General features: G+C 41.2%; 1 protein-coding gene across 1 annotated transcript in view; it reads left to right on the forward strand.

Moving 5' to 3' along the window:
• Positions 1-21,520, forward strand: part of CNTNAP2 (contactin associated protein 2) — an 864,917-nt gene that overhangs the window by 748,413 nt on the left and 94,984 nt on the right. The window contains exon 17 of the mRNA XM_074146844.1: positions 20,506-20,724. Coding sequence (XP_074002945.1) covers positions 20,506-20,724 — 219 coding nt within the window. The remainder of the gene's footprint in view (positions 1-20,505; positions 20,725-21,520) is intronic.

Raw genomic sequence — 21,520 nt, forward strand, 5'->3', positions numbered from 1 at the left:
GAATATCAACATATCTGACTAGGGTCAAATGAGCAAAAGAACGGCTTTGTGCATTTATGAGGTGTGGGTTGAAGACTTTGAAGAGTTACGACTATGAAAACCCAACTACTTCATACGTGTGAGGTGCTTGTCAAGTAGACTACATTTGAATTTTGTGATCAAGAGAAATCCCAAGTTTTGGAAGAGATGTATTCCTGAAAGCAAATTTTGGAAGAGGCATGTTCCTGAGAATTTGGGAAGAAGCTTCTACCATCACTGTTTTGTATCAGGTTCCCAGGACTGTTGCTCTAGAAAGCCTGTAGTAAATTAAACTCTTTCCAGAAAACTCTTTTAATGACACTGTCATATAATTCTAAAGAAAAAGGTACTCTGCTCACTTCCGTAGCTCCTCTCATCCCAGCACTTCCAAGCAATTTACAGACACTAATGAATTGGGTCTCACTGTTACTATTCTGAACTAAGTAAACAGCAAGTCAGTTTTGCCACAGAAAAAAGGACGAGGCTTAGAGGGATAAAGGTCAGCTTGTGTTTGATCCTGGCATGAATATGTAAGAGGGGAAGGAGCTTTCTTATTAATTTAATGTAGAAAGGTAGAAATATTTACAACCCCTACATTCAGAGATGTCACTTGGCTGGTAACCCCTGCAATGCTAGCTGCCCTAAAAGTCTCCCCAAGGAGCGATCAGTGAACTTGGCTGCTGTGAAAGGGATTACGTTGAGTAGCTTGCTAATGGGAGCAGCGGTATGGCTTCAGGATGGGTCTACTGGCTCCGTGTGTACGGGATACTGACAGCGCTCCAATACCTAACATTTGCACTTGAAAAGTCCTACATTGCTTCTTGTGCTTAGCCATTTCTAGGCTACTGAGTTGAGACATAAGTAATTTCTCCAAAATCAGACAAGCAGCAGTGACAGACCAGGGACCATGATTCCCATTGCTGTTTGCTTCTGCCCAGGCAGCATTCGTTTGTCCAGACTGAATGCTTTAACACATGACTGATTAATATATTTTCTTACAAATTTTAATAACTTCATCACTTCTTTCTCCAGAGGCATCCTAAAATGGAATTCTACCATATCAATGAGTTTTCCACATGATACTCTTTAAATTCCCATACGTTAATGTAAATGCAGCTTACCTTTTCCACTGCTTTATTTTTCTAGCTGGGTAGAAAGACTGGTGTGACCTTCGTTGTTTCTTTTAATTGAGTTGTTTTTTTTTACTTTCATAGGAGAAGCTCACTTTTTTGAAAAACAACCCCTTAGGAGAGCAGGTTGCATTATCCACATGTGAAAGAATGCATAGGACAATGAGGAATCTCTTCACCCCAGGGGCCAGTAAGAAATTATCAAATTAAATGGAAAAACATTAAATTTCTTCAGGGAAATTTTTGACCCAAGGGTTTCTGCAGCAGTACTTGCAATCTCATCCTATTCCAGGACAATATGAAAGTTATAAACACAAAAATAAACCAAACCACAAACCTAGTCTGAAGAACTGCAAGCACCATTCTTTTAAAGATAAGATCCCTTTTCAGATGAGGTAGGTGATACAGAAAAGCCTGATATTCAAAGAGGGCAATTTATAGCCCATCTGAGTAGGCCAGTTCCACCTGTATCCTTATTCCTAATTAGCAGATGGGAACGGGTGCCCAGGCTGGCGTGTGGGAGCGAGCCAAAGGCAGAAAATAAACATCCCAGCTGGGGAACTGGCTAAAACTGACCAATAGAAAATCCTAGGCACCGGGCTGCGGGGAAATTAAGGCCATCAGGAGCTTTTCTGTAACTAGCCTGGACTCTGACACGGTAGAGGTTGCTGGGTAGAGAGGCTTTGCAGAGGGATCTAGACAGGCTGGATCGATGGGCTGAGACCAACGGGATGAGGTTCAATAAGGCCAAGTGCCGGGTCCTGCACTTGGGTCACAGCAACCCCAGGCAGCGCTACAGGCTTGGGGCAGAGTGGCTGGAGAGCTGCCTGGCAGAAAAGGACCTGGGGGTGTTGGTCGACTGTCGGCTGAACATGAGCCAGCAGTGTGCCCAGGTGGCCAAAAAGGCCAACAGCATCCTGGCCTGTATCAAGAACAGTGTAGAGAGTAGGACCCGAGAGGTGATCGTCCCCCTGTACTCGGCACTGGTGAGACCCCACCTCGAGTACTGCGTCCAGTTTTGGGCCCCCTACCACAGGAAAGACATTGAGGGGCTGGAGCAGGTCCAGAGAAGGGCAACGAAGCTGGTGAGGGGTCTGGAGCACAAGTCTTACGAGGAGAGGCTGAGGGAGCTGGGGCTGTTCAGTCTGGGGAAGAGGAGACTGAGGGGAGACCTTATCGCTCTCTACAAGTACCTGAAAGGAGGCTGTAGAGAGGCGGGGGTCGGTCTCTTCTCCCAAGTTACAGATGATAGGACAAGAGGCAATGGCCTCAAGTTGCGCCAGGGGAAGTTCAGGTTAGATATTAGGAAATATTTCTTTACTGAAAGGGTTGTCAGGCATTGGAATGGGCTGCCCAGGGAGGTGGTTGAGGCACCATCCCTGGAGGTATTCAAGAGAGGAGTTGACATGGTGCTCGGGAATATGGATTAGTGTTGGGTGGTGTGGTGGTGTGTGTGTGGGTTGCGTGTGTGGTGGTTTTGTTTTTGGTTTTTTGTGTTGTTGGTTTTTTTTTTTGTTTTTTGTTTTTGTTTTTTTTTTCATTGGTTGGACTAGATGATCTTAAAAGGTCCCTTCCAACCTCTGTGATTCTGTGATTCTGTGATTCTGTGGGTACAGGTTGCTCTGCTTTCGTCTGCCTCAGTGTCAGCATGGCGTTGATGACCCTGCCCTGAAGTGCAGTGCAGCGTCCCCTCGGCATTACCCCTCTCCTTTCAAAGGTGCTGGGGTGCTTTTCTCATTGCCATAAATGCCACTTTAATAGTCATTTTATGTGTTACAGTTCCAGCTCACATAAAGTTCAAGGTAGGAACTGGTAGGAATTCAAAAAGCATAGTTCTGCCTAACTTTGGTTTGTATTGCACTAAATCCCAGGCTGGACGGGGCTTTGAGCAACCTGGTCTGGTGGGAGGTGTCCCTGCCCATGGCAGGGGGGTTGGAACTCGATGATCTTTAAGGTCCCTTCCAACTCTAACCATTCTATGATTCTATAAATAAATGCAACGCACAGCAAAGCATCGCAAGCCCTACCGCCCGCTAGCTTACCTCAGGTCTTTGCCCTCATTTCTAATCTACTTTCTGTTACATGCCAAAAGTGCATATGCTTTGTTACCTTCTTCATGTATGCTGAACTTTTTCCCGCAGAAAGTAAATATTTACAAAATTACCAGACGTCTTGGGCACGTGTCAGGAATGGACCTTCTGGGTTCTTGAAATTAGATACTCGCTGTCACAGTCAACCACGATGCATAACCTGTGTCTAGCTCCCTAACTTTGCCAAGTCTCTATTGAAAATAGTTTGAATTTTTGCCAGCTGGACAACTGTTTCAGACTTTGACAGTTTTGTTGGTTAGAAATCTTTTAATTCCTAACAGTTTTATTTGCATCTTGTGTTTAGAGCCCTTTATTCTTGTTTCAGTATTGTTCTTTTGCTGAACTAATTATTTTCCCTTCCTAGCATTTACTCTCCCCTTGTGTATTTATGGAGCAGTCATATCTTCTCTCAGCTTTTAATTGCTACGTTAAGCAAGACAAACTCACGTCATCTCTTCTCATAAGATATTTTCTCTTGTTCCTTTCTCTGGTTATGCTAATAAGGTTCTCCCTCCTCATTTCACCTTGAATTCTTCTTCCTTAAACACAGATAATCAAAACTATCCACAGTAATTCTGATAATGGTTTACTAGTGCCTTGTACAACAGCATTAATACATACCATGCCCACTGCATCCCTGGAATTTTTGGCCAATCGCACTGGGATCCCATTTGTTATGTACTATTTTCTGATCTTGCCGACGTTGTGTTACTGGCAAAAAAAATATAGACATATGCTGACTTCTTGTGCATTACAATACTAAATATGACTTGACCCAAATTAAATTAGAGGTTCTTTAATTTTCTGGTGACCCATACTTCATCCATCTCATCAACAATCTGTGTAATACTATTTTCCATCTCTCCTCTGTTCGGAAGAAAATCAAATATGCTACATCTGTAACAATTCTCTTCTTCCAAATATCAGAGGGTTTTTTAATCAAAGAAGGATATCCATTGCATTGACTCTGTTAAATCCCTTGTATGCTTTCATATTCTGTGTTCTGCCACGCATTAGAAAGTGATGTCTGCTTCACTTACTGGCTTTATGTGCAGTCTTACCTTGCTCGACTGCAAGGTACAATCCGGGCATTAAGTCATTAAACTATGGTACCTGTTAGTTTACATTTTCTTTGTAATTTCCTGTAATTTGAAATAAAAATTCGCATGTAGAACTGAAGTCAACAAACTGATACGTAAATACTTTCTTGTCCTGCTCCTTTTTGAAGTGACTGTGTGACGTCTTGCATCAGTTCATGTAGTAAGTAGTAGCAGGATGACACTTTGAGACCAGTTGATTTTTCCAGCCCAACTTTGTCACTGAGTTTTCTACTTTAGCACGGTAAGTGGCAACATGTTCCAAAACAAACTAGGAGGACAAGCTTCCTCTTTCCTCGATAGTAATAACTGAACTGGGTTTACTTCTGACCGGATGTGTGAGCCGATGCAGGCAGGACGCAGGTACAACCACAAAACCATGGATTAAGAGCAAAGAACAAATTTAATCTCAATACCTCATGGATCAGGGAACCTCTGAAACAGCACCTGGGCAGAGGCAGGCAAGCAGGGGACGCAGGCACCGCGCAGCAAGAGTCCTTATTAGCAAGAGAGTCCTCGTTAGCAAGGGAGTGCGAGAGCGAGAGAGAGAGCTCCCACTTGCTGTTTGGGCCTGTATTCCAAGGATTCCGGCAGGCAGAGTTTTCCGCTGTGCTTTGATCTCTTCAACAGCAGGGCAGGAATCTCAGGCGTGTTCGATAAGGTGCCCCTGAGTCCATCCCAGGCCTGTGTTATCTAAGTGCAGATGTCCTACTTGTTGAGCACACAAAATTAAGCAATAATTAGTGTGATAGATGTGTTTTCCAGCACCCCACATGCGAGTCACTTGAGCGTATTTACAGTCTTCCTCGCCAATCTTCCGTTACTTTCCCACACTGGATGTGTCTCCTCCTGAAAAATGGTGTCAGGGGCTAGATCCACCAGCAGGCTTAAGCATCTCAGTACAGAATTTTGATACTCAGAATACCTGTTCAGCTGCCACCTAGCAGGAACTGTGTCAAGCCTGTGTCAGCCTAAATTTTCCAAAGGAATTTCCTTAGAGTGTATCCTCTGGAATGCCCTGATGTGCCCAGTAGCACATGAAGAGCTCTGGTTTCAGTGGAGTAGGCACTTCTCTGCCTACTTCACATGGCCAGACTTGGCAGATGTTCCCAGTGTATTCCTTTTCTGTGACCACATGAGTTTCAGATATCTACCTTCCGCTGCATCTGTGGACGCTCTGATCACTAGATTATGTGGAAACAATGTCTTTGAATATCTCAATTTTTTCTTCACCTCTTTGCAGGAATCATGGCGTTCTTAGTGAGCCATGGAGTGAATGAAGTGATAGACCTAGTGGCTAGGAGACCCATGTGAGGTGTGATTACTTTTTTTCCCCCCAAAATAGTTCAACATTTAAAAGTACTCATCTCAGCAAAGGAAAAGTGTATGATTTTTATAACATCCTGCCCATGGGACTAAAATCTCAGCTGCTCTTTCAGTAAGTAAATAGCCCACATAGTGTCTGCAATCACAGAGTCACACAATCCCAATATGGTTGAGTATGGAGAGGACTTCTGGAGGTCACCTGGTCTAACCCTCCTGCTTTGTCCTTGACCTCTCAGGCCTGGGACTGCTGAAGGCTGGTCTTGCTAGTAAAGACTGAGGCAAAAAAGGCATTAATTACCTCAGCTTTTTCTATGTCCTATGTCACCAGGGCCCCTGCCTCATTCAGCTTTGGGCCCATATTTTCCCTAGTCTTTTTTTTTGCTACTTAAGTAGCACTTAGGTACTTGCAGAAGCCTATCTTCTTTTTGCCCTGCTCTCTCCTCTCAGGGTCCTGAACACCACCATCTCATGATCATTTCAGCTTGTGCTTTCTTCAACTTTCACTTGCCCAGCAAGTCCATCCTCTTTTGTGAGTATAAGGCCCAGCAGAGCATCTCTTCTCATTGGCTTCTCTTTCAATTGTCAGGACGTTGTCATTGATGGTCTTCAGGAACCTTGCTTATGCTCCACTGTGTTGTCCCTCCAATAGGTATTGGGGTGGTTGAAGACCCACATGAGGACCAGGGGCTGTGAACATGAGGTTACTTCTGGCTGTCTCTAGAAGGTCTCATCCACTTGTTCTTCCTGGTCAGGTGTCCTAGCAGACACCCACTAACTCTACTGTCACCCATACCACTCCAGTCTTTAATCCTTACCTTTAATCCTAATCATCAATATCATCCCATATGTTGAAATACCATGAGTGAGGAAATCTGAAATGGTCCAATCAGGCTGCATTGTTTCCTGAGGCTATATGGCCTGAATCCATGGATCTTCTGGTCCTAATTTATCTAAATGCTTTTGAGAATCTTTCTTCTGAGTATTTAAACAGGGTCTTGGTACTCTGTAAACTAATAATTTTTTCATTAAATTGGGCTTTTTAGATAAAGTATTGGCAATTGCTTAGTTAGGCTATTGAAAGTCAAAATTATTCATTATTGTTTTCACCAAAGCAATTCAGTTTTAAAGTAGAAAAAGATTTTCTGTGGCTAAATGATAAGATATAATGAAAGAGGCGATTTTAATAACAATACAATTGTATCCGTGATGCTTCAAATATTTATGCACATGATTAATTCAAATTATGTCACTAGATTGATTCAAGTAAATATAATATTGTTATCTTTCACTGTTCACAAGAACATTATAATGTGGTATGTGCTAAATGTTCCTATAAAGTTAGATTTTTCTAACACTTTGCAGCATTTCATCATGTTTTAAATGCTAGTTTAAAAAATATCCGTTTAAATCATGATGAAAATTAATTAATTTTTAAGTCACTCTCGATTCAGTCTGTGTCTCTGTCTCTACTTGCCTTGCTACAGTTGTTCTCAGGACAAGGAGAAAGAATATTTCGTCTGACTTTTCACTCACAAACCTTGCACACGTATAATTTCCTACATTTTAAAAGAAAAGAAAAAACATTCATGTAAAATTTTCTATAAAAGTTAGTAAAACATTGAATCTATTTTTTAAGAAGAGCATGAAGGCAGTTACGATAACAAGATGGCCATTCAACTATCTTGCATAATTTAGGCTTTTTATATGCTCTTGATCTAAATGTCTTTACTTTGGTTTTAAAATAAAGCTTGAATCACTGTAGTGCATTTTGTCCCTACCCCTGCACTGCAGACAGCTGTCTATTAGTATGAATTCTTAACAACAAATGTTTTATACACACATAAATCCTCTCACTCACCATTTTATGTTTTCCATTGTTAGCGCAGGGAATAGGAGTGGGTCTCCTGTTGGCTTCACATTTCATGAGACTCATGCACGCAGTGAAGCACAGTACTTAAGAAAAGGTGGCAAAACCGGGCACGTCACTCACTCACACACTGGTCAAAACTGGGCACATACTGGCATCCTTTGTATCTGCTTCCGAGTACTCCGAACCATTGCTCAGCATTTTTAGAACCCTGCCAACTTTATAGCAATGTTTTGTAGGAAAAGAAGCTGCTCTCTCCTCTCAAAAGTCTCTCTGATACTTTACCGTGCTCAGACATAATCTGATTTCATGAACGTTAACACCCACTTTTATTTTGCCTTTCATCCACCAAAAAATAACTACCAGTTACACAAAATCCTTTATATGCTGCATGGGAGAGCTCTGTTTTGATGTCTGTGCTTCCCCCTTGTTGTGGTGTCTTCTGTCGCATGGGACTGATTCAGTTTCATGGTAAAGTCTTGCAGTTAAAAGGATATAGTGAAGTACATTATAACCCACTACAGACAGAAAAGCACACGCCTCCTCTCCTTTTCCACTCAGTGCACTGACTACAGTTCCCTTTGTGTGAATCATCTCTCACAAAAGAGACCTGAAGATATTGCTGCTGTATTTTTTTAAGCTTTAGTAATTCTTATGAAAGGAATCAACAAGAGCTTCAACTGAGTCACCATTCCTTCCTTCCTTCCTTCCTTCCTTCCTTCCTTCCTTCCTTCCTTCCTTTCTTCCTTCCTTCTTTCCTTCCCTCCTTCCTTCTTTCCTTCCTTCCTTCCTTCCTTCCTTCTTTCCTTCCTTCCTTCCTTCCTTCCTTCCTTCCTTCCTTCCTTCCTTCCTTCCTTCCTTCCTTCCTTCCTTCCCTCCTTCCTTCCCTCCTTCCTTCCTTCCCTCCTTCCTTCCTTCCTTCCTTCCTTCCCTCCTTCCCTCCTTCTCTCCTTCCTTCCAAAGTAGTTATTGGAAGAGGGCTGGCTGGATGGGAGGTAACATCATGTATCTGAAATTGTGTTTATTGCCTTAGAAGTAAAGCAAGTAGGTATTTTTTCAGACCCTGCTCTAACCATCTGATGTTTGACCTTAAACAAATCCTTTCACATGTCTTTGCTTTGGTTCCCTGTTTATGCAGGACTGATAATGTTGTTTTTCATTCTTGATGTCCATGGCTGAAAATTGCTACATCAACTAAAATATAGTCATAAAAATATGAGAGTTGTTTCCAAGTGCTTATCTACAAGACAGCTGGAGTGCAATTAGCATAACTGAAGTAATTAATAAATAATGATAATAAATAATTATCTTCTTAGGGCATATTTGGCCTTTACATGATCTTTCATGACAAAATTTGGTACTTTCATTTAAATGCAATATTTTTTATCCCCCAAAGCAACCTAATCTACTGTGTAGGAAGACTCGTATTTCTGTTTGATTGGTTGGTTGATAGTTGAGTTTATTTTAAAGTGAAATAAAAATAACTTACTCTTAGTTATTACCAAAATTAAATCCCTCCTTATCTTTGTCCTCACACAGATGCTTCCTCATGATGAGGAAGGTGCTGTATTCATTTCTGTTTTCCCTTCATACTGAGATGCAGTATAGTTACACCTTTCCAAAATATGGTGAATTTTATGTAAGTGGTTGTCTGCCAGTAGGTCACAAGGTGAGAGAAGCCAGGACAATTTATTTTTTTTTACTACCTTGCACCTGGAGAGCGTTTAGCCAGTTGCAGGTAGCCTGTGTGCTTTGGAAAAGGTCGAGACAGGTTTCCAGCAGTTAAAGGTTCCCCCTCAGCTGCAGTCAGACAGCAGGCTGGACCACCCTAGGGAAAACCCGGGGAAGGGTTGTAAGTCTGCACTGTTGTCTGCTCCAGCTTCTGCTCCAAAGGAATAATCTAATCTTGGATGTGCGTGGAAACACAATGGCTCACTGTCACCATCGCTCTCTGCCAGAAACAAGCTGTAAGGGAGAAAGTGCAGCATCTCACAGATACGCCTCTTCCTGCATGCCACTTGTTAACCTTTTGAGAGCAGGCTGCGGTACTGAAGAGCCCACTTTTAATGCTAGTATTGTTGAAACAGTGCAGCTGTAAATGTGCAGTGCGCTTGAGGAAATTACTCCACACAGCAGCATCCCAGTCTATTATTCCCTTAAACACTGAAAAAAAGAAGGGTGGGGGTGGAATAGCGTTGCTACCTGACGTCAGGTAAAACAGCAGTAAGGAAGCACTGAAATACACCTGCAAATGTTTCAGGATATGCAGACAGGGATGGATATTGAAGCAAGTGGCATGCGCACAACAAAATTAAACTTAATGCTGCAGGCTAGCCAGCAGACTACCAGAATAATGACCTGTAATTTTTTATTTCTTTAGATATTTACTTGTAATAAACTGTAATTTCTTTGACTTCCCTAATGCAAATTCAAGAGGACTAATCGTGCACTGGAGAAAAATGGAAAATGTAGGATTTTGTGATTTACTTTTTGGAATTGAATTATGTTGGTAATAATAACAGCAATAATGCACACTTTTAGCTGCCAGAAATATAGATCACACTAGCAAAATCTTATTTAGTAGACACTATTAGAATCCCCTAGCCATATGAATACAGACAAAAGCCACCCTGGTGCCATGCTCCAGAAACATACATTTACTGTGAGGGACACACCACTGGTAATTAATATACTTTTAGATTTCTTCCTTCTACCTGGGTCTATCACTGTGGTCTTATCTAGCATGACCATCAGCAAACCAGCTCGCTGTTATATTCCAATTCTATACAGAGAGGCAAGTATTCAGCATTAGGGGTTAATGTACTCACGTGGTTCTTGTCAGTCCATTTCTCCAGCCTGTCGAGGTCACTCTGGTTGGCAGCATGGACATTCCAGTTTTGTGACATCTGCAAACCTGCTGAGGATACACTCTGCCCTGTCATCATCTAGATCATTAATGCAGATTTGAAGAGGATTGGATCCAAGATTGACCTCAGGGGTGCACCACTAGTTACTATCTTTCCTACCTTCCAACTTCCATCTGCCTTTTCTTCACTTGCCTTTTCCACATCTTTTTGACCCATCCTCCTCTCCCCACTATTTCCCAGTACTCTAGGAATCCCAGACTATGGGAGTCCCAGAATTTCCCAGGACTATGTGCAATGTAGTAGAGTACTTCTGAGTCAACTGGTATATATTGAATATCTAAGACTAAAACCACAGGTGAGGATAATGAATTTCAAGGGAAATTCAAGGTGAGGATAATAAATTTCAAGGGAATTTCAGCATGGAGACAATATGCGAAGATTATTATAGTAGAGGGAGTCTAATCCAACACAGGCAATGAAGGAACAAGAAAACAGCTAGCTACTCACTTGGGCAGCCAGATACAGGAAAATATATTTGAACAGTCATACAATGAAATTATGAAAGAAGGATTTTAACATATGTAATTCCCATTAATCCAAAGACAGTTGGTTTCTGTAAACAGAAATCTAGGACTTAGACTTAGTATTTGTTCAGTTGTTGAAATTACTGGTCCAGTTCTAAATCTTACTAGAAATAAGATGTGAAAGTGTCATGGAAGACGGACAATATGTATTAAAGTTCAAGTCTTTTAAATATACAGCAAAACAATTTATTTGTGTGCAATCTTGTCTTACAATGTGAGAACATAGTCATATGCATAAGAAAACAGCAGTTCTTGCTGAATTGGGACAACGTCTCTCAGTAGATCCAATTTCCCGTCCATTCGCAAAGAAATGTCACTGCAAGTTTTCAGCTAGCAGATGTAGATACTGCACACAGCAGAGAATAAATCAAGTGCCTTCAGGCTGCAGACTAAATTGTGGAGAAAAGGAGGATCAAAAATATGAGAAGGATAGGCACTTCAGAGGGTGCTCTTTTCTGCATTTGACAAAGATTTTATTTTTTATTCTGATTTGGGTTTTTTTTACATACTTTGACAATTTCAAAATGAAAACATACAAAAACACACTGAAAAGGTCACAAGATGCTGCAGACATTCTGAAAAGTTCTGTATTCCTGATGAATTTGCAGTGGAATTTAATAAATCCTATTGACCATAAATTAGTTTCTTTAATCTTTCAAAAAAAAAAAACACACCTTGGATTTCGATTTGTATCATTCCTAAATATTATGATATCATTTTTCCCAAACCTTTAGTGGTTAAAGCCATTCAGATATACATGTTTTCATTCTTTGACCTTTCATTGAGAAGTTAATTTCTCTCCTCCTTTCTATACATGTTTCTGGACTTTCTACGACTAAAGGTAAAATGTCTTTAAAAATATTTTCTCCAGGCAACAAGAATTTCACTGATCATAAATCAGTAATGCTGTTACAGAATGTCTGCAAGTCTTCATATTTTAAAATAACTTTACAGTTATATCATCAAAATGTAAATGCTAATAGCAGTCACTGTACTTCCCTTTTCACAGGGAAGTAATATTTCATCAATATATATGGTAATCTCTCTTCCCACATATCTCAAGTCCCTGAACATCAAGGCAGGGACTAGGGGAACAAAGTCCCTCCAATTATAACCCAACTCAGGTTCAAGACCACCTGAGGAACCTGAACATACATAAGTCCATGGGACCTGACAAGATGTATCCCAGGGTCCTGAGAGAATTGGCTGCTGTAGTTGACAAGCCACTCTCCATCATATTTGAAATGTCATGGCACTTAGATGAAGTCCCCAGTGACTGGAAAAAGGGAGAACCATCACACCCATTTTTAAAAAGGGTGGAAAGGAGGACCCTGGGAACTACCAGCTGGTCAACCTCACCTCTCTGCCTGGTAAGATCATAGAACAAATCTTCCTGGAAGCTATGACAACACATATGCACGACAGGGAGGTGGTTAGAGACAGTAAACTTGGCTTCACCAAGGGAAAATTGTGCCTGACTAATCTAGCAGCCTTCTTGGATGGAGTGACTGCATTAGGGCACACAGGAAGAGCTACTGATGTCATCTGAACTTCTGTAAGGCCTTTGATATGGTCCCTCACAGCATTCTTGCTTCTAAATTGGAGATGGATGGCTTTGATGGATGGGCTGTTAGATAGATAAGAAACTGGCTGGATGGTCACATCCAAAGAGTTACAGTCAATGGTTCAATGTCCAAGTGGAAACCAACAACGAGTGGTGTCCCTCAAGGGTCTGTCCCGGGACCAATACTATTTAATGTCTTCATCAATGACATAGACAGTGGGATAGAGTGCACCCTCATAAAGTTTGCAGATGACACAAACCTGAGTGGTGGAGTTGATAGCTTGAGGAAAGGGATGCCATCCAGAGGGACCTGGACAGGCTGGAGGAGTGAGCACCATGTGAAGCTCTTGAAGTTTAACAAGGACAGGTGCAAGGTCCTGCACCTGGATCAGGGAAATCCCCAGTACCACTGCAGACTGGGTAATGAACGGATTGAGAGCAGCCCTGCAGAGGAGGACTTGAGAGCACTGGTGGACAAAAAATTGGACATGACCTGGCAATGTGCACTTGCAGCCCAGAAAACAAATCGTCTCCTGGGCTGCATAAAAAGAAGTGTGGCCAGCAGGTCGAGCAAGGTGATTCTCCCCCTCTACTCCACTCTTGCAAGACCCCACCTGAAGTACTGAATCCAGCTCTGGGTCCCAAGCACAAGACAGACATGGACCTGTTAGAGTGGGTCTAGAGGAGGGCCACAGAAGTGATCACAAGGCTGGAACGCCTTTTCTATCAAGAAAGGCTAAGAGAGCTGGGGTTGTTCAGCCTGGGGAAGTCTCTGGGGAGACCTTATTGCTGCCTTTCATTATATTAAAGGGGCTTATAAGAAAGACAGAGAAAAACTTTTGACGAATGCTTGTAGTAACAGGACAAGGGGGCAAGGAGAAATGGTTTGAAACTGAAAGAGGGTAGATTTAGATTGATTATAAGGAAGAAATTCTTTATGATGAGGGTAGTAAGACACTGGACCAGGTTGCCCAGAGATGTTGGTGCCCCATCATTGGAAGTGTCCAAGGTCAGGCTGGATGGTGGTCTGAGCAACTTCATCTAGTGAAAGATGTCCCTGCCCGTGGCAAGGGGGTTGGACTGGATGATCTTCAAAGGTCCCTTCCAACCCGACCCATGCTATGGTTCTGTGATTCTGTGATTGTCCAATGGATTGTTTGCTCCATACAGATTATCAGCTTGTTCTAAAGGTTCAGAAAGACACTGAGCCTCACTTGTTACTATATTATATCTTGTGGATGGATTTATATAATGAGAAGTGGATGTTAAATGATGTTAAATCAAAGTGATAGCTTTACTCACCCTGTTTTCCTTCTTGACACTTACATAAATGACTGCATAAGATCCAAGAGAGTGTAAAGCCGCATGATTTTTTTTATTTGACTTGTTAACCTACAGGCAAATGTAGAGCATGTCTAGTCTGTACAATGAACCCCCATGCTATAGAGATACCTAAGCTAATTCTAAGAAAGATAGCATGTCCACATAAATCAGCAAATCAGCTCTGCTGGGTTTGATCCTAGGTGCAGTATAGCCTCTCATTAGAACTAATTACTCTTGGCACAGCATCATGCTGATGCAGCTGTACAGCTTCCAGAGCTAGTTCATTTGGCACTTAGCTCAGGGTTCACTGCAGTCTTGGGCATAGATGTGCGCTGTCATTTGGTCAAATGAGTGAAGCTTTCACTCATTAGTTCAAATGGCCATTTCATTTGGGAATTAGATAAATGATGAAATCTTCCAGATGCTTAGTCCAATTATTGTAAATATGGTCATGATTTTTGACAACTACCTGATTATTAACAGACAGCCAAGCTACACGGTAATTCCTGCATTGCAGTCAAGCAACGTGGTTCAACAATTTCTCTCTGAGATGTTGTTTTGGTTGCTTTAATTTTCAGCTGTGTCCCTTGAGAAGTAGCCTTCTCAAAGCAGGTCCTGTGTTCCAATATGGCACTTCAGGGTAGCATCTGTAGCCCTTTCCACGTATTTTCAGCAGCCAGGAACAACATATCAATGCTGTTTTGAAGTCAGCGTTGGCATGGCCATCTCTCACCCCTGTGCAATTGAGGGCAGCAGGGCACGTAATTTAGAGATGACTTTGTAAAATTATCTTTAAACTTAACTGTCTGAGTATAAGTAGGAAAGGCGGGCAGGATAGTTGCTTTCAAATCCTAGAAAGCCATCTTTTCTGTACAGAGTCTACTAAAGTCAGTGGGAAGGATTCCAGTGATTACAGATATGAGACCTGATCTTGATCCTGGTGATGGATTCCATATAAAGATACATAAACTACTAGTTCTAGATACATTTAGCATCTCTATCTGTTGATTAATTTTTCATTCATTTTCAATCTTTTGACTGAATTCTGTCTACTGGTTTAGTCAGTGAGCCCTTTGTCAGAGGTGTATTTACAAACTGTCCAAGAAGTTTTGCAGGTGTTGCCCTTACAGAGAGAGAATATTTTCAAGCTGTTGTCTTCATGGAACAAGCAAGCAAAGTGGAGGGGGTAAATATATGTCTGGCAGGTTTTAGTCTACAGTTTATAGCTTATTGTTGTATCCTGTTTTACAGCGAAGCAAGTAAGCTCTGATTCGAGCCATAACAAGGCATTTATGTTCTAAGAATGGGATTTCAAAAGGGTCCTAAAGAAGTTAGATACTATTCCCTTTGATGTAAGTCAACTAAAACATCAGTGAGCCTCATTGAAGGGTATAAAAATGCATCAGGAGAGGTAAGGGAAACAAAGTACAAGGGAGGAGACGAGAGAATATGTTTCAAAGAAAGGATAATGGGAGGGAAGGAGAGAAATAGAGAGACAGGCATACAAAACTGAGTGTGAGGAGGGTTGTAATCCCTCCTCCTTTTTTTTTCACAGCTGATGTGTCTTGAGAACCTCCACTTACTGCTTAGCATCTTATGAGCGTCCACCTGTCAGAGTCTCTTTCTTTGCTGGCAGCCTCATTATAGCTAGAGATACTAGCCTGCAATTTATTAACAAAGATCAAACTAGGAAAATAGGAAAAAAAGAGACTTGAAACACAAGGAGTTTTAGGAAGATGGGAGACCTAGCTGTTCATAGATCTTGAAAGCCAGAAAATTCTATCAGCTCATTTAGCCTGACCTTCTGCATAGCAAAGGACACAGACGTGCATGCTGCTTCCCATGCAGTTGAACGTCAGAAATTGTGTTTAACTAAAGCATAGCTACCAGAAAACCTTGAAAGGAAGGACCCAAGGAATGCAGAATCCCACAGACAATGCAGTCATAAAATCATAGAATACCAGGGGAATATGGAACGGAAGGGACCTCAAGGATCATTTGGTCCAAACTTTCTAGGCAAAAGAGCGGTCTAGACAAGATGGCCCAGCACCCTGCCCAGCTGAATCTTAAGTGTGCAATGCTGGAGAATCCACCACTTTTATTGGAGATTATTCCAATGGCTGATTGTTCTCATTGTGAAAAATTTTCCTCTTGGGTCCAATCAGAATCTCTACAGGAATAACTTGTACCCATTACCCCTTGTCTTTCCCATGAGACTCCTTGTAGCCACCCTTCAAATACTTGAATATAGTGATAAGGTCTCCCACATTCTTCTTTTCTTAAGGCTGAACCAGCCCAATTCTCTCAGCCTTTCCTCATATGGCAGGCTTCCCAGTCCTTTGATCACCTTTGTGGCCCTTCTCTGGACCCTCTCCAGCCTGTCCATATCTTTTTTGTATAGCGGGGACCAAAACTGAACACAGTATTCCAGGTGTGGCCTAACAATTGCTGAGTAGAATGGGATAATGACTTCTTTATCTCTGCTGGTGATGCACTTGTTGACGCAACCCAGCATCCTGTTGGCTTTCTTTTCTACAGCAGCACACTCTTCACTCATGTTGAGCTTGCTGTCCACCGAGACCCTCAGGTCCCTTTCCACAGAGCTGGTGCCCAGCTGGGTAGATCCCAGCCTGTGCTGCACTCCTGGATTATGTTTTTCCAAGTGCAAGACTTTATGCTTGTCCTTGTTGAACTTCACACGGTTTGTGTTAGCTCACTCTTCCAGCCTATCCAGGCCTTCCTGCAGGGTGGCTCAGTTGTGTCCCTTCCTTTTTAAGGGCCTCAGGTTTAAGATGAGGAAATGGTGGATCTGAACAGAGGTAAAAAATAAGAACACAGAACAAAAGGTGAGGAGGGCATTTTGTTTGCCAAAGTTGCACTTCTATGTTCTGAACAGATGGCTGACAATGACCTGAGACCTTAGAAAATTGAATCGATGAAAGAAATGTGTTCAGATTTAATTATATGTAATTGCACAAAGCACAGGAAGGGTAAAACTAAGCCACAAGCCTCAGTTTATTGAGTGAATATATGTGGCAGGAGCACACAAAAAAATCACCCTTGTTCAATTTTATGAAGTTACTATCACAAAGCATTGTACTGATTGAATAAACTAAACCCCTCATTTATTTTCTTTTTTTTTTTTTATTTTCATAATTAAGCAATTTCAGACATTTGTTCAATGTCTGATCCTCATTTTTATTTCTTGGAATAACTGGCTTGAGTTTTATGGTATTTGGTGGAATAGAAAATAAAAGTATCATTAGGAAAATTCGCTTCATGAGCTGCAAAGTGACTGATGAGTAGAAATCTCTGGGGTCTGTGCAGATCATTTTCTACATGTTTCTGAAAAAAATCCTGCTCTGGTTCAGTCGGCCACTGTGAATAGTCACGTGTGCACATGTATGTAAGATATCTTCTAATCATTCCCTTCAAAAGCTTGGCAGAATAATACCACTGTCATGTCAACCAAGGATGTATTCTAGTCAAAGATGCCACATCATGCAAGGGTTGTGTGTGTAGACATAGAGAGATTGTAAAGTAAACCATACTTCAGGAAAAAAAATTAAATAATCGCAACTCTTCTACATAACTATTTATGCTGAACTTCAGAACAAATTTCTTGTTGTACTGCATCTGGCTGAGATGGAGTTGACTTTCCCCACAGAGGCCCATATGGTGCTGTCTTTTGGATTTGTGCCTGAAACAGTGTTGATACCACACCAGTGTTTGGCTGTTGCTGAGCAGTGCTTGCACAGCGATTCAGGGACTCAAGAGATGTGGGAAGAGTAATTGCCAGTGAAAACTGAGGCAAAAAAGTTGTTGAGTACCTCAGCCTTCTCCATGTCACATGTCACCAGATACCCTGTCTCATTTGTTGGGGATGTCTCTTTTGTCTTCCTTTTCTGAATAACATGCCTGTTATCAGATATTCATCCGTTTTTGTTAAGGTATCAATCATTTTACCTAGAGATGCCCCTGGTGGGAGAATACACTTAATCTGTAGGCTCAAAAAATTCATTCCGATGGAAACTGAGAATGAAGAGTAAGAACCAGCAACATAACTTGCATGTGAGACATGCTGTCATGCAGCCTCTGCCCATCTACAAAGCTCTTTTCATTGACATACTTCATGTTTTTTTCAGTCCATCAGTCTAGCAAATGTTTCCTCCCCTTTGGTTTACAAGAGTCATGTTTTGAAGTTGCTTGGGGGTGGATCAGCACAGCCCGTAGGTGCTGCACTGCCTCCTCTAACCTTCAGCATTTCAGCAGGTACATGCACTGAAAACGGCCTTTGATGAGAAGGTTTTTCTGGCATGCTATAAGATTAAATATAAAAATATAATACAACTTTATACAAATGCTACTCATGTCAGAGTGAATAATGTTCTCCAATAGGTATGAATTTCATTGTAAGTCTCTCAGGTTGTGAGACAGATTTCAGTTTAAAACCATGCATAAAGCTGAACTATGCAGGCACAAAACTTCTACTATTTGCCAATTCTCTACACTTTCTCTTTCTCTTTTAAAGGAAGAATAATCTTCCTTTAAAAAACTAGAGATACTTCCATCCAGAAGAGCAAGAGCTTGCAAATAAAGAAGCATTCTTGCAGATGTTTTCAAAATCCTGGATGGGGTTGTACTTCAGGTACCCACAAACGATATCAACAGTGCCATCAGTTGCCTCAGAATAAGATGAAAAGTCTGCTAAGGGGTTCTCATTTTACAGACTTGTAGACACACAGCTTTTGGGAAGCAATTCAAGCCTGTGAAGACAGTGACAAGATTTGAGGCGGTTCTTCAAAGCAGAAAGTAAAGGAGAATTACACACACACCCTTGAAAATAGACTTGAACACAACATATAACTTAACTACTGGAGAGACTTTACTCAATTCCTAATTTTCCTGAGTTTATTGGCAGAATCGCTGAAGTTATAAGACATAATAACATTAAAATGAAACATTATTCTTCCTTTAATGGCAAGCTTTGGCTCATACAGATTTTCTGTCTTATAAAGTGCAAAAGGCCAAACAGACTAAATTCATGGCTTATGAAAGGCAGTTCATTCAAGAAATGAAAATATTTTATTCAGCAGAGAACAGAGAGTACAACAGCAATAAAATATGCTTTTATTTTTTCTTTTAGAAATAACCAATTTTGCAGAAAAAAGGTGTCAATTTTATAATTAGTTTTGAAATAACATTCTCTGTAAAAAGTTTATTCCTATCCTTCCAGTTTTCATAACAATGCCTTTAATTTAGTCTGACATAACCTTATGAAAATCTATTAGGCCATGCGCAAAAATATTTCCCACTATTTATCAGTATTGTTAGTGATAATGAATGTGGAGTGATGCTACCACAATTTAATAGCCTTGCTGAGTAAGATTTTTATAAGACTGTTTTATTAATTCAGCCAAACAAGAAACCACAGCTGTGCTGAAACACTGAGACCATAATTGGGCACCCGAGATTTGTCAGAAGAATTAAAAGGGTGCTGCGGATTTTATATTTTGTATGAAAGAAAAACAAATTAAATTGAACTCTTGGTTGTCTTTACTTCTGTCTGATATCCTCCTTTGTGAATGCTATCACTGATAATCCATTTTCTGGCAACCCCTTCATCTGATGTTTTGCCACCATAATGTAATTTACAACTCCAAATTATATAAATTAAATATCATTAAGAACGTCAAAATTCTATCTCTTCATTCCAAAATCATCTATATATTATTAATCACACTTGCTGTTTAATAATAAGTATCAATTATATAGTTTGCCAAGGATGGCCTGGAGGAATGTCTAGTAGAGCCTAGTGGACATTTGTAACATTTCTAAATGTTTTGGATCATCCACTAGAAATGGAGTACTGTAGTGTTTGCTTAGAATTCATTTCTTTTTCAACCATGAAATATCACATAGGTCATTATGACTCTATTATTAGCTCACTGTAAAAATTAATTACCCCTCAAAAGAAAAAAAGTTGTAGACTTCTGTAGTGCTTTATCAAAATGCGTATTTCCCTAAAAAACCCTGTGGAAACTCAAAAGCTGCAGAAATCAAAAATTAACGTCATTGTTGAAGGGTCTGTTGATGTTTACATCAACATGTTTGGTGAACATGTTTTTCCAATATTATTGAAATTATTAGTGGAAATTAAAAAAATCATATTCAAGATTATAATTTATTCTGGTTAAATTTTACAAGCCCAACTGCTTTGATTTCCATCACATGCTATAGAAACTTTTCACAATGGCTTCCTTGGAAATACTTTAACTCTTACTCAAGTTAGAAGGAACCGAACATGCTTATAAATTCTGAAAGGTGGCTGAGCAGTGTGTATTTCTAGTAAACATGACTCCTATCTGTTTAGGAAGTATAAGGGTATTAGGGTGGTGAGACCCTGGCCCGAGTTGCCCAGAGAAGCTGTGGCTGCCCCATCCCTGGAGGTGTTCAAGACCAGGCTGGATGGGGCTTTGAGCAACCTGGTCTGGTGGGAGGTGTCCCTGCCCAGGGCAGGGGGTTGGAGCTCGATGATCTTTAAGGTTCCTTCCAACCTAAACCATTGCATGATTCAATGATTCTATAAGTGTATTGGTTTACAATGTAAGACGGGATCCCTTTTGCTTGGTGTTTCAGCTGCTACAGAGGTTTCCTTTTCATTTGACGTTGGAAATGGGCCCGTGGAAATTGTCGTTAGATCTCCCAACCAGCTCAATGATGACCAGTGGCATCGGGTCCATGCCGAGAGAAATGTCAAACAGGCCAGCCTGCAAGTGGACCAATTACCCCTGGAGGTCCGGAAAGCACCAACAGAAGGACACACGCGACTGGAATTGTACAGCCAGCTCTATGTTGGTAAGATGCAGAGTGGGTAACTGGGCTTTGCTCTCATACGTTGAACACTCCTTTCCTCATGGCTTGCCAGCAGCAGATAATTTAATGCGCGAAGTTGTGCTCCAGAAGCACTTGCATGACAGCACAGGGTGGAAAAATAAAAAAGAAGAAAAGACAAGCATGTACGTAATTATAGAAATAAGATCATCTAAGAGAAAAATATTCTGTGTTGGCAACTTGTCATTTTTGCCTTTCCCCACCTGGCTGAAAGTACCTTTAGCAGGCAGTGGTGTCAAACATTTTTTGCCGAGTGTCTCTTTCACACACACTTAGTCACCACAGAAGTGAAGAATTCTGCATAGGTCTTGCCAGGACTGCGTGTGTCTGCAGTGCCCATCCTAGTCTTGGCAGCACTTTCAGCCTCTTTAGGTTTGATCGTTGCCCACGCTTTTGCATTCATGGCCCTCACTGCAGTCTTTTCCTTTTCGTCCCATGGGCTGTTTGCCCATTCAGTGTAGGAAAGCATTCAATGTAGGAAAGCACTGGGTGTAGGAAAGCAGTGTTACGCAAATGGAACCCTGGAACCAAGTTAGTGCAGCTGCTTTCTGGAGCTGCTATTCTCCGCTACGTTTTGGGAAGGCTGTTCCAGCAGCACTTGTATTTCTTTGACTATTAGCCCTGGGGCTGTGAAGTGCAGACATGCCAAGTGCCATTAGCTGGAATCAGAACTGCATGAAATGTTGAGCAAAGAAACGCTTTTCAACCTCTCTAGATATCTGTTAATGGGAGAAGAGGGAAGGGGGAAGGTAAAAAAGAT

Source organism: Numenius arquata, chromosome 4 (assembly GCF_964106895.1).
Source record: "Numenius arquata chromosome 4, bNumArq3.hap1.1, whole genome shotgun sequence".
In the NCBI taxonomy this organism is placed as follows: Eukaryota; Metazoa; Chordata; class Aves; order Charadriiformes; family Scolopacidae; genus Numenius; species Numenius arquata.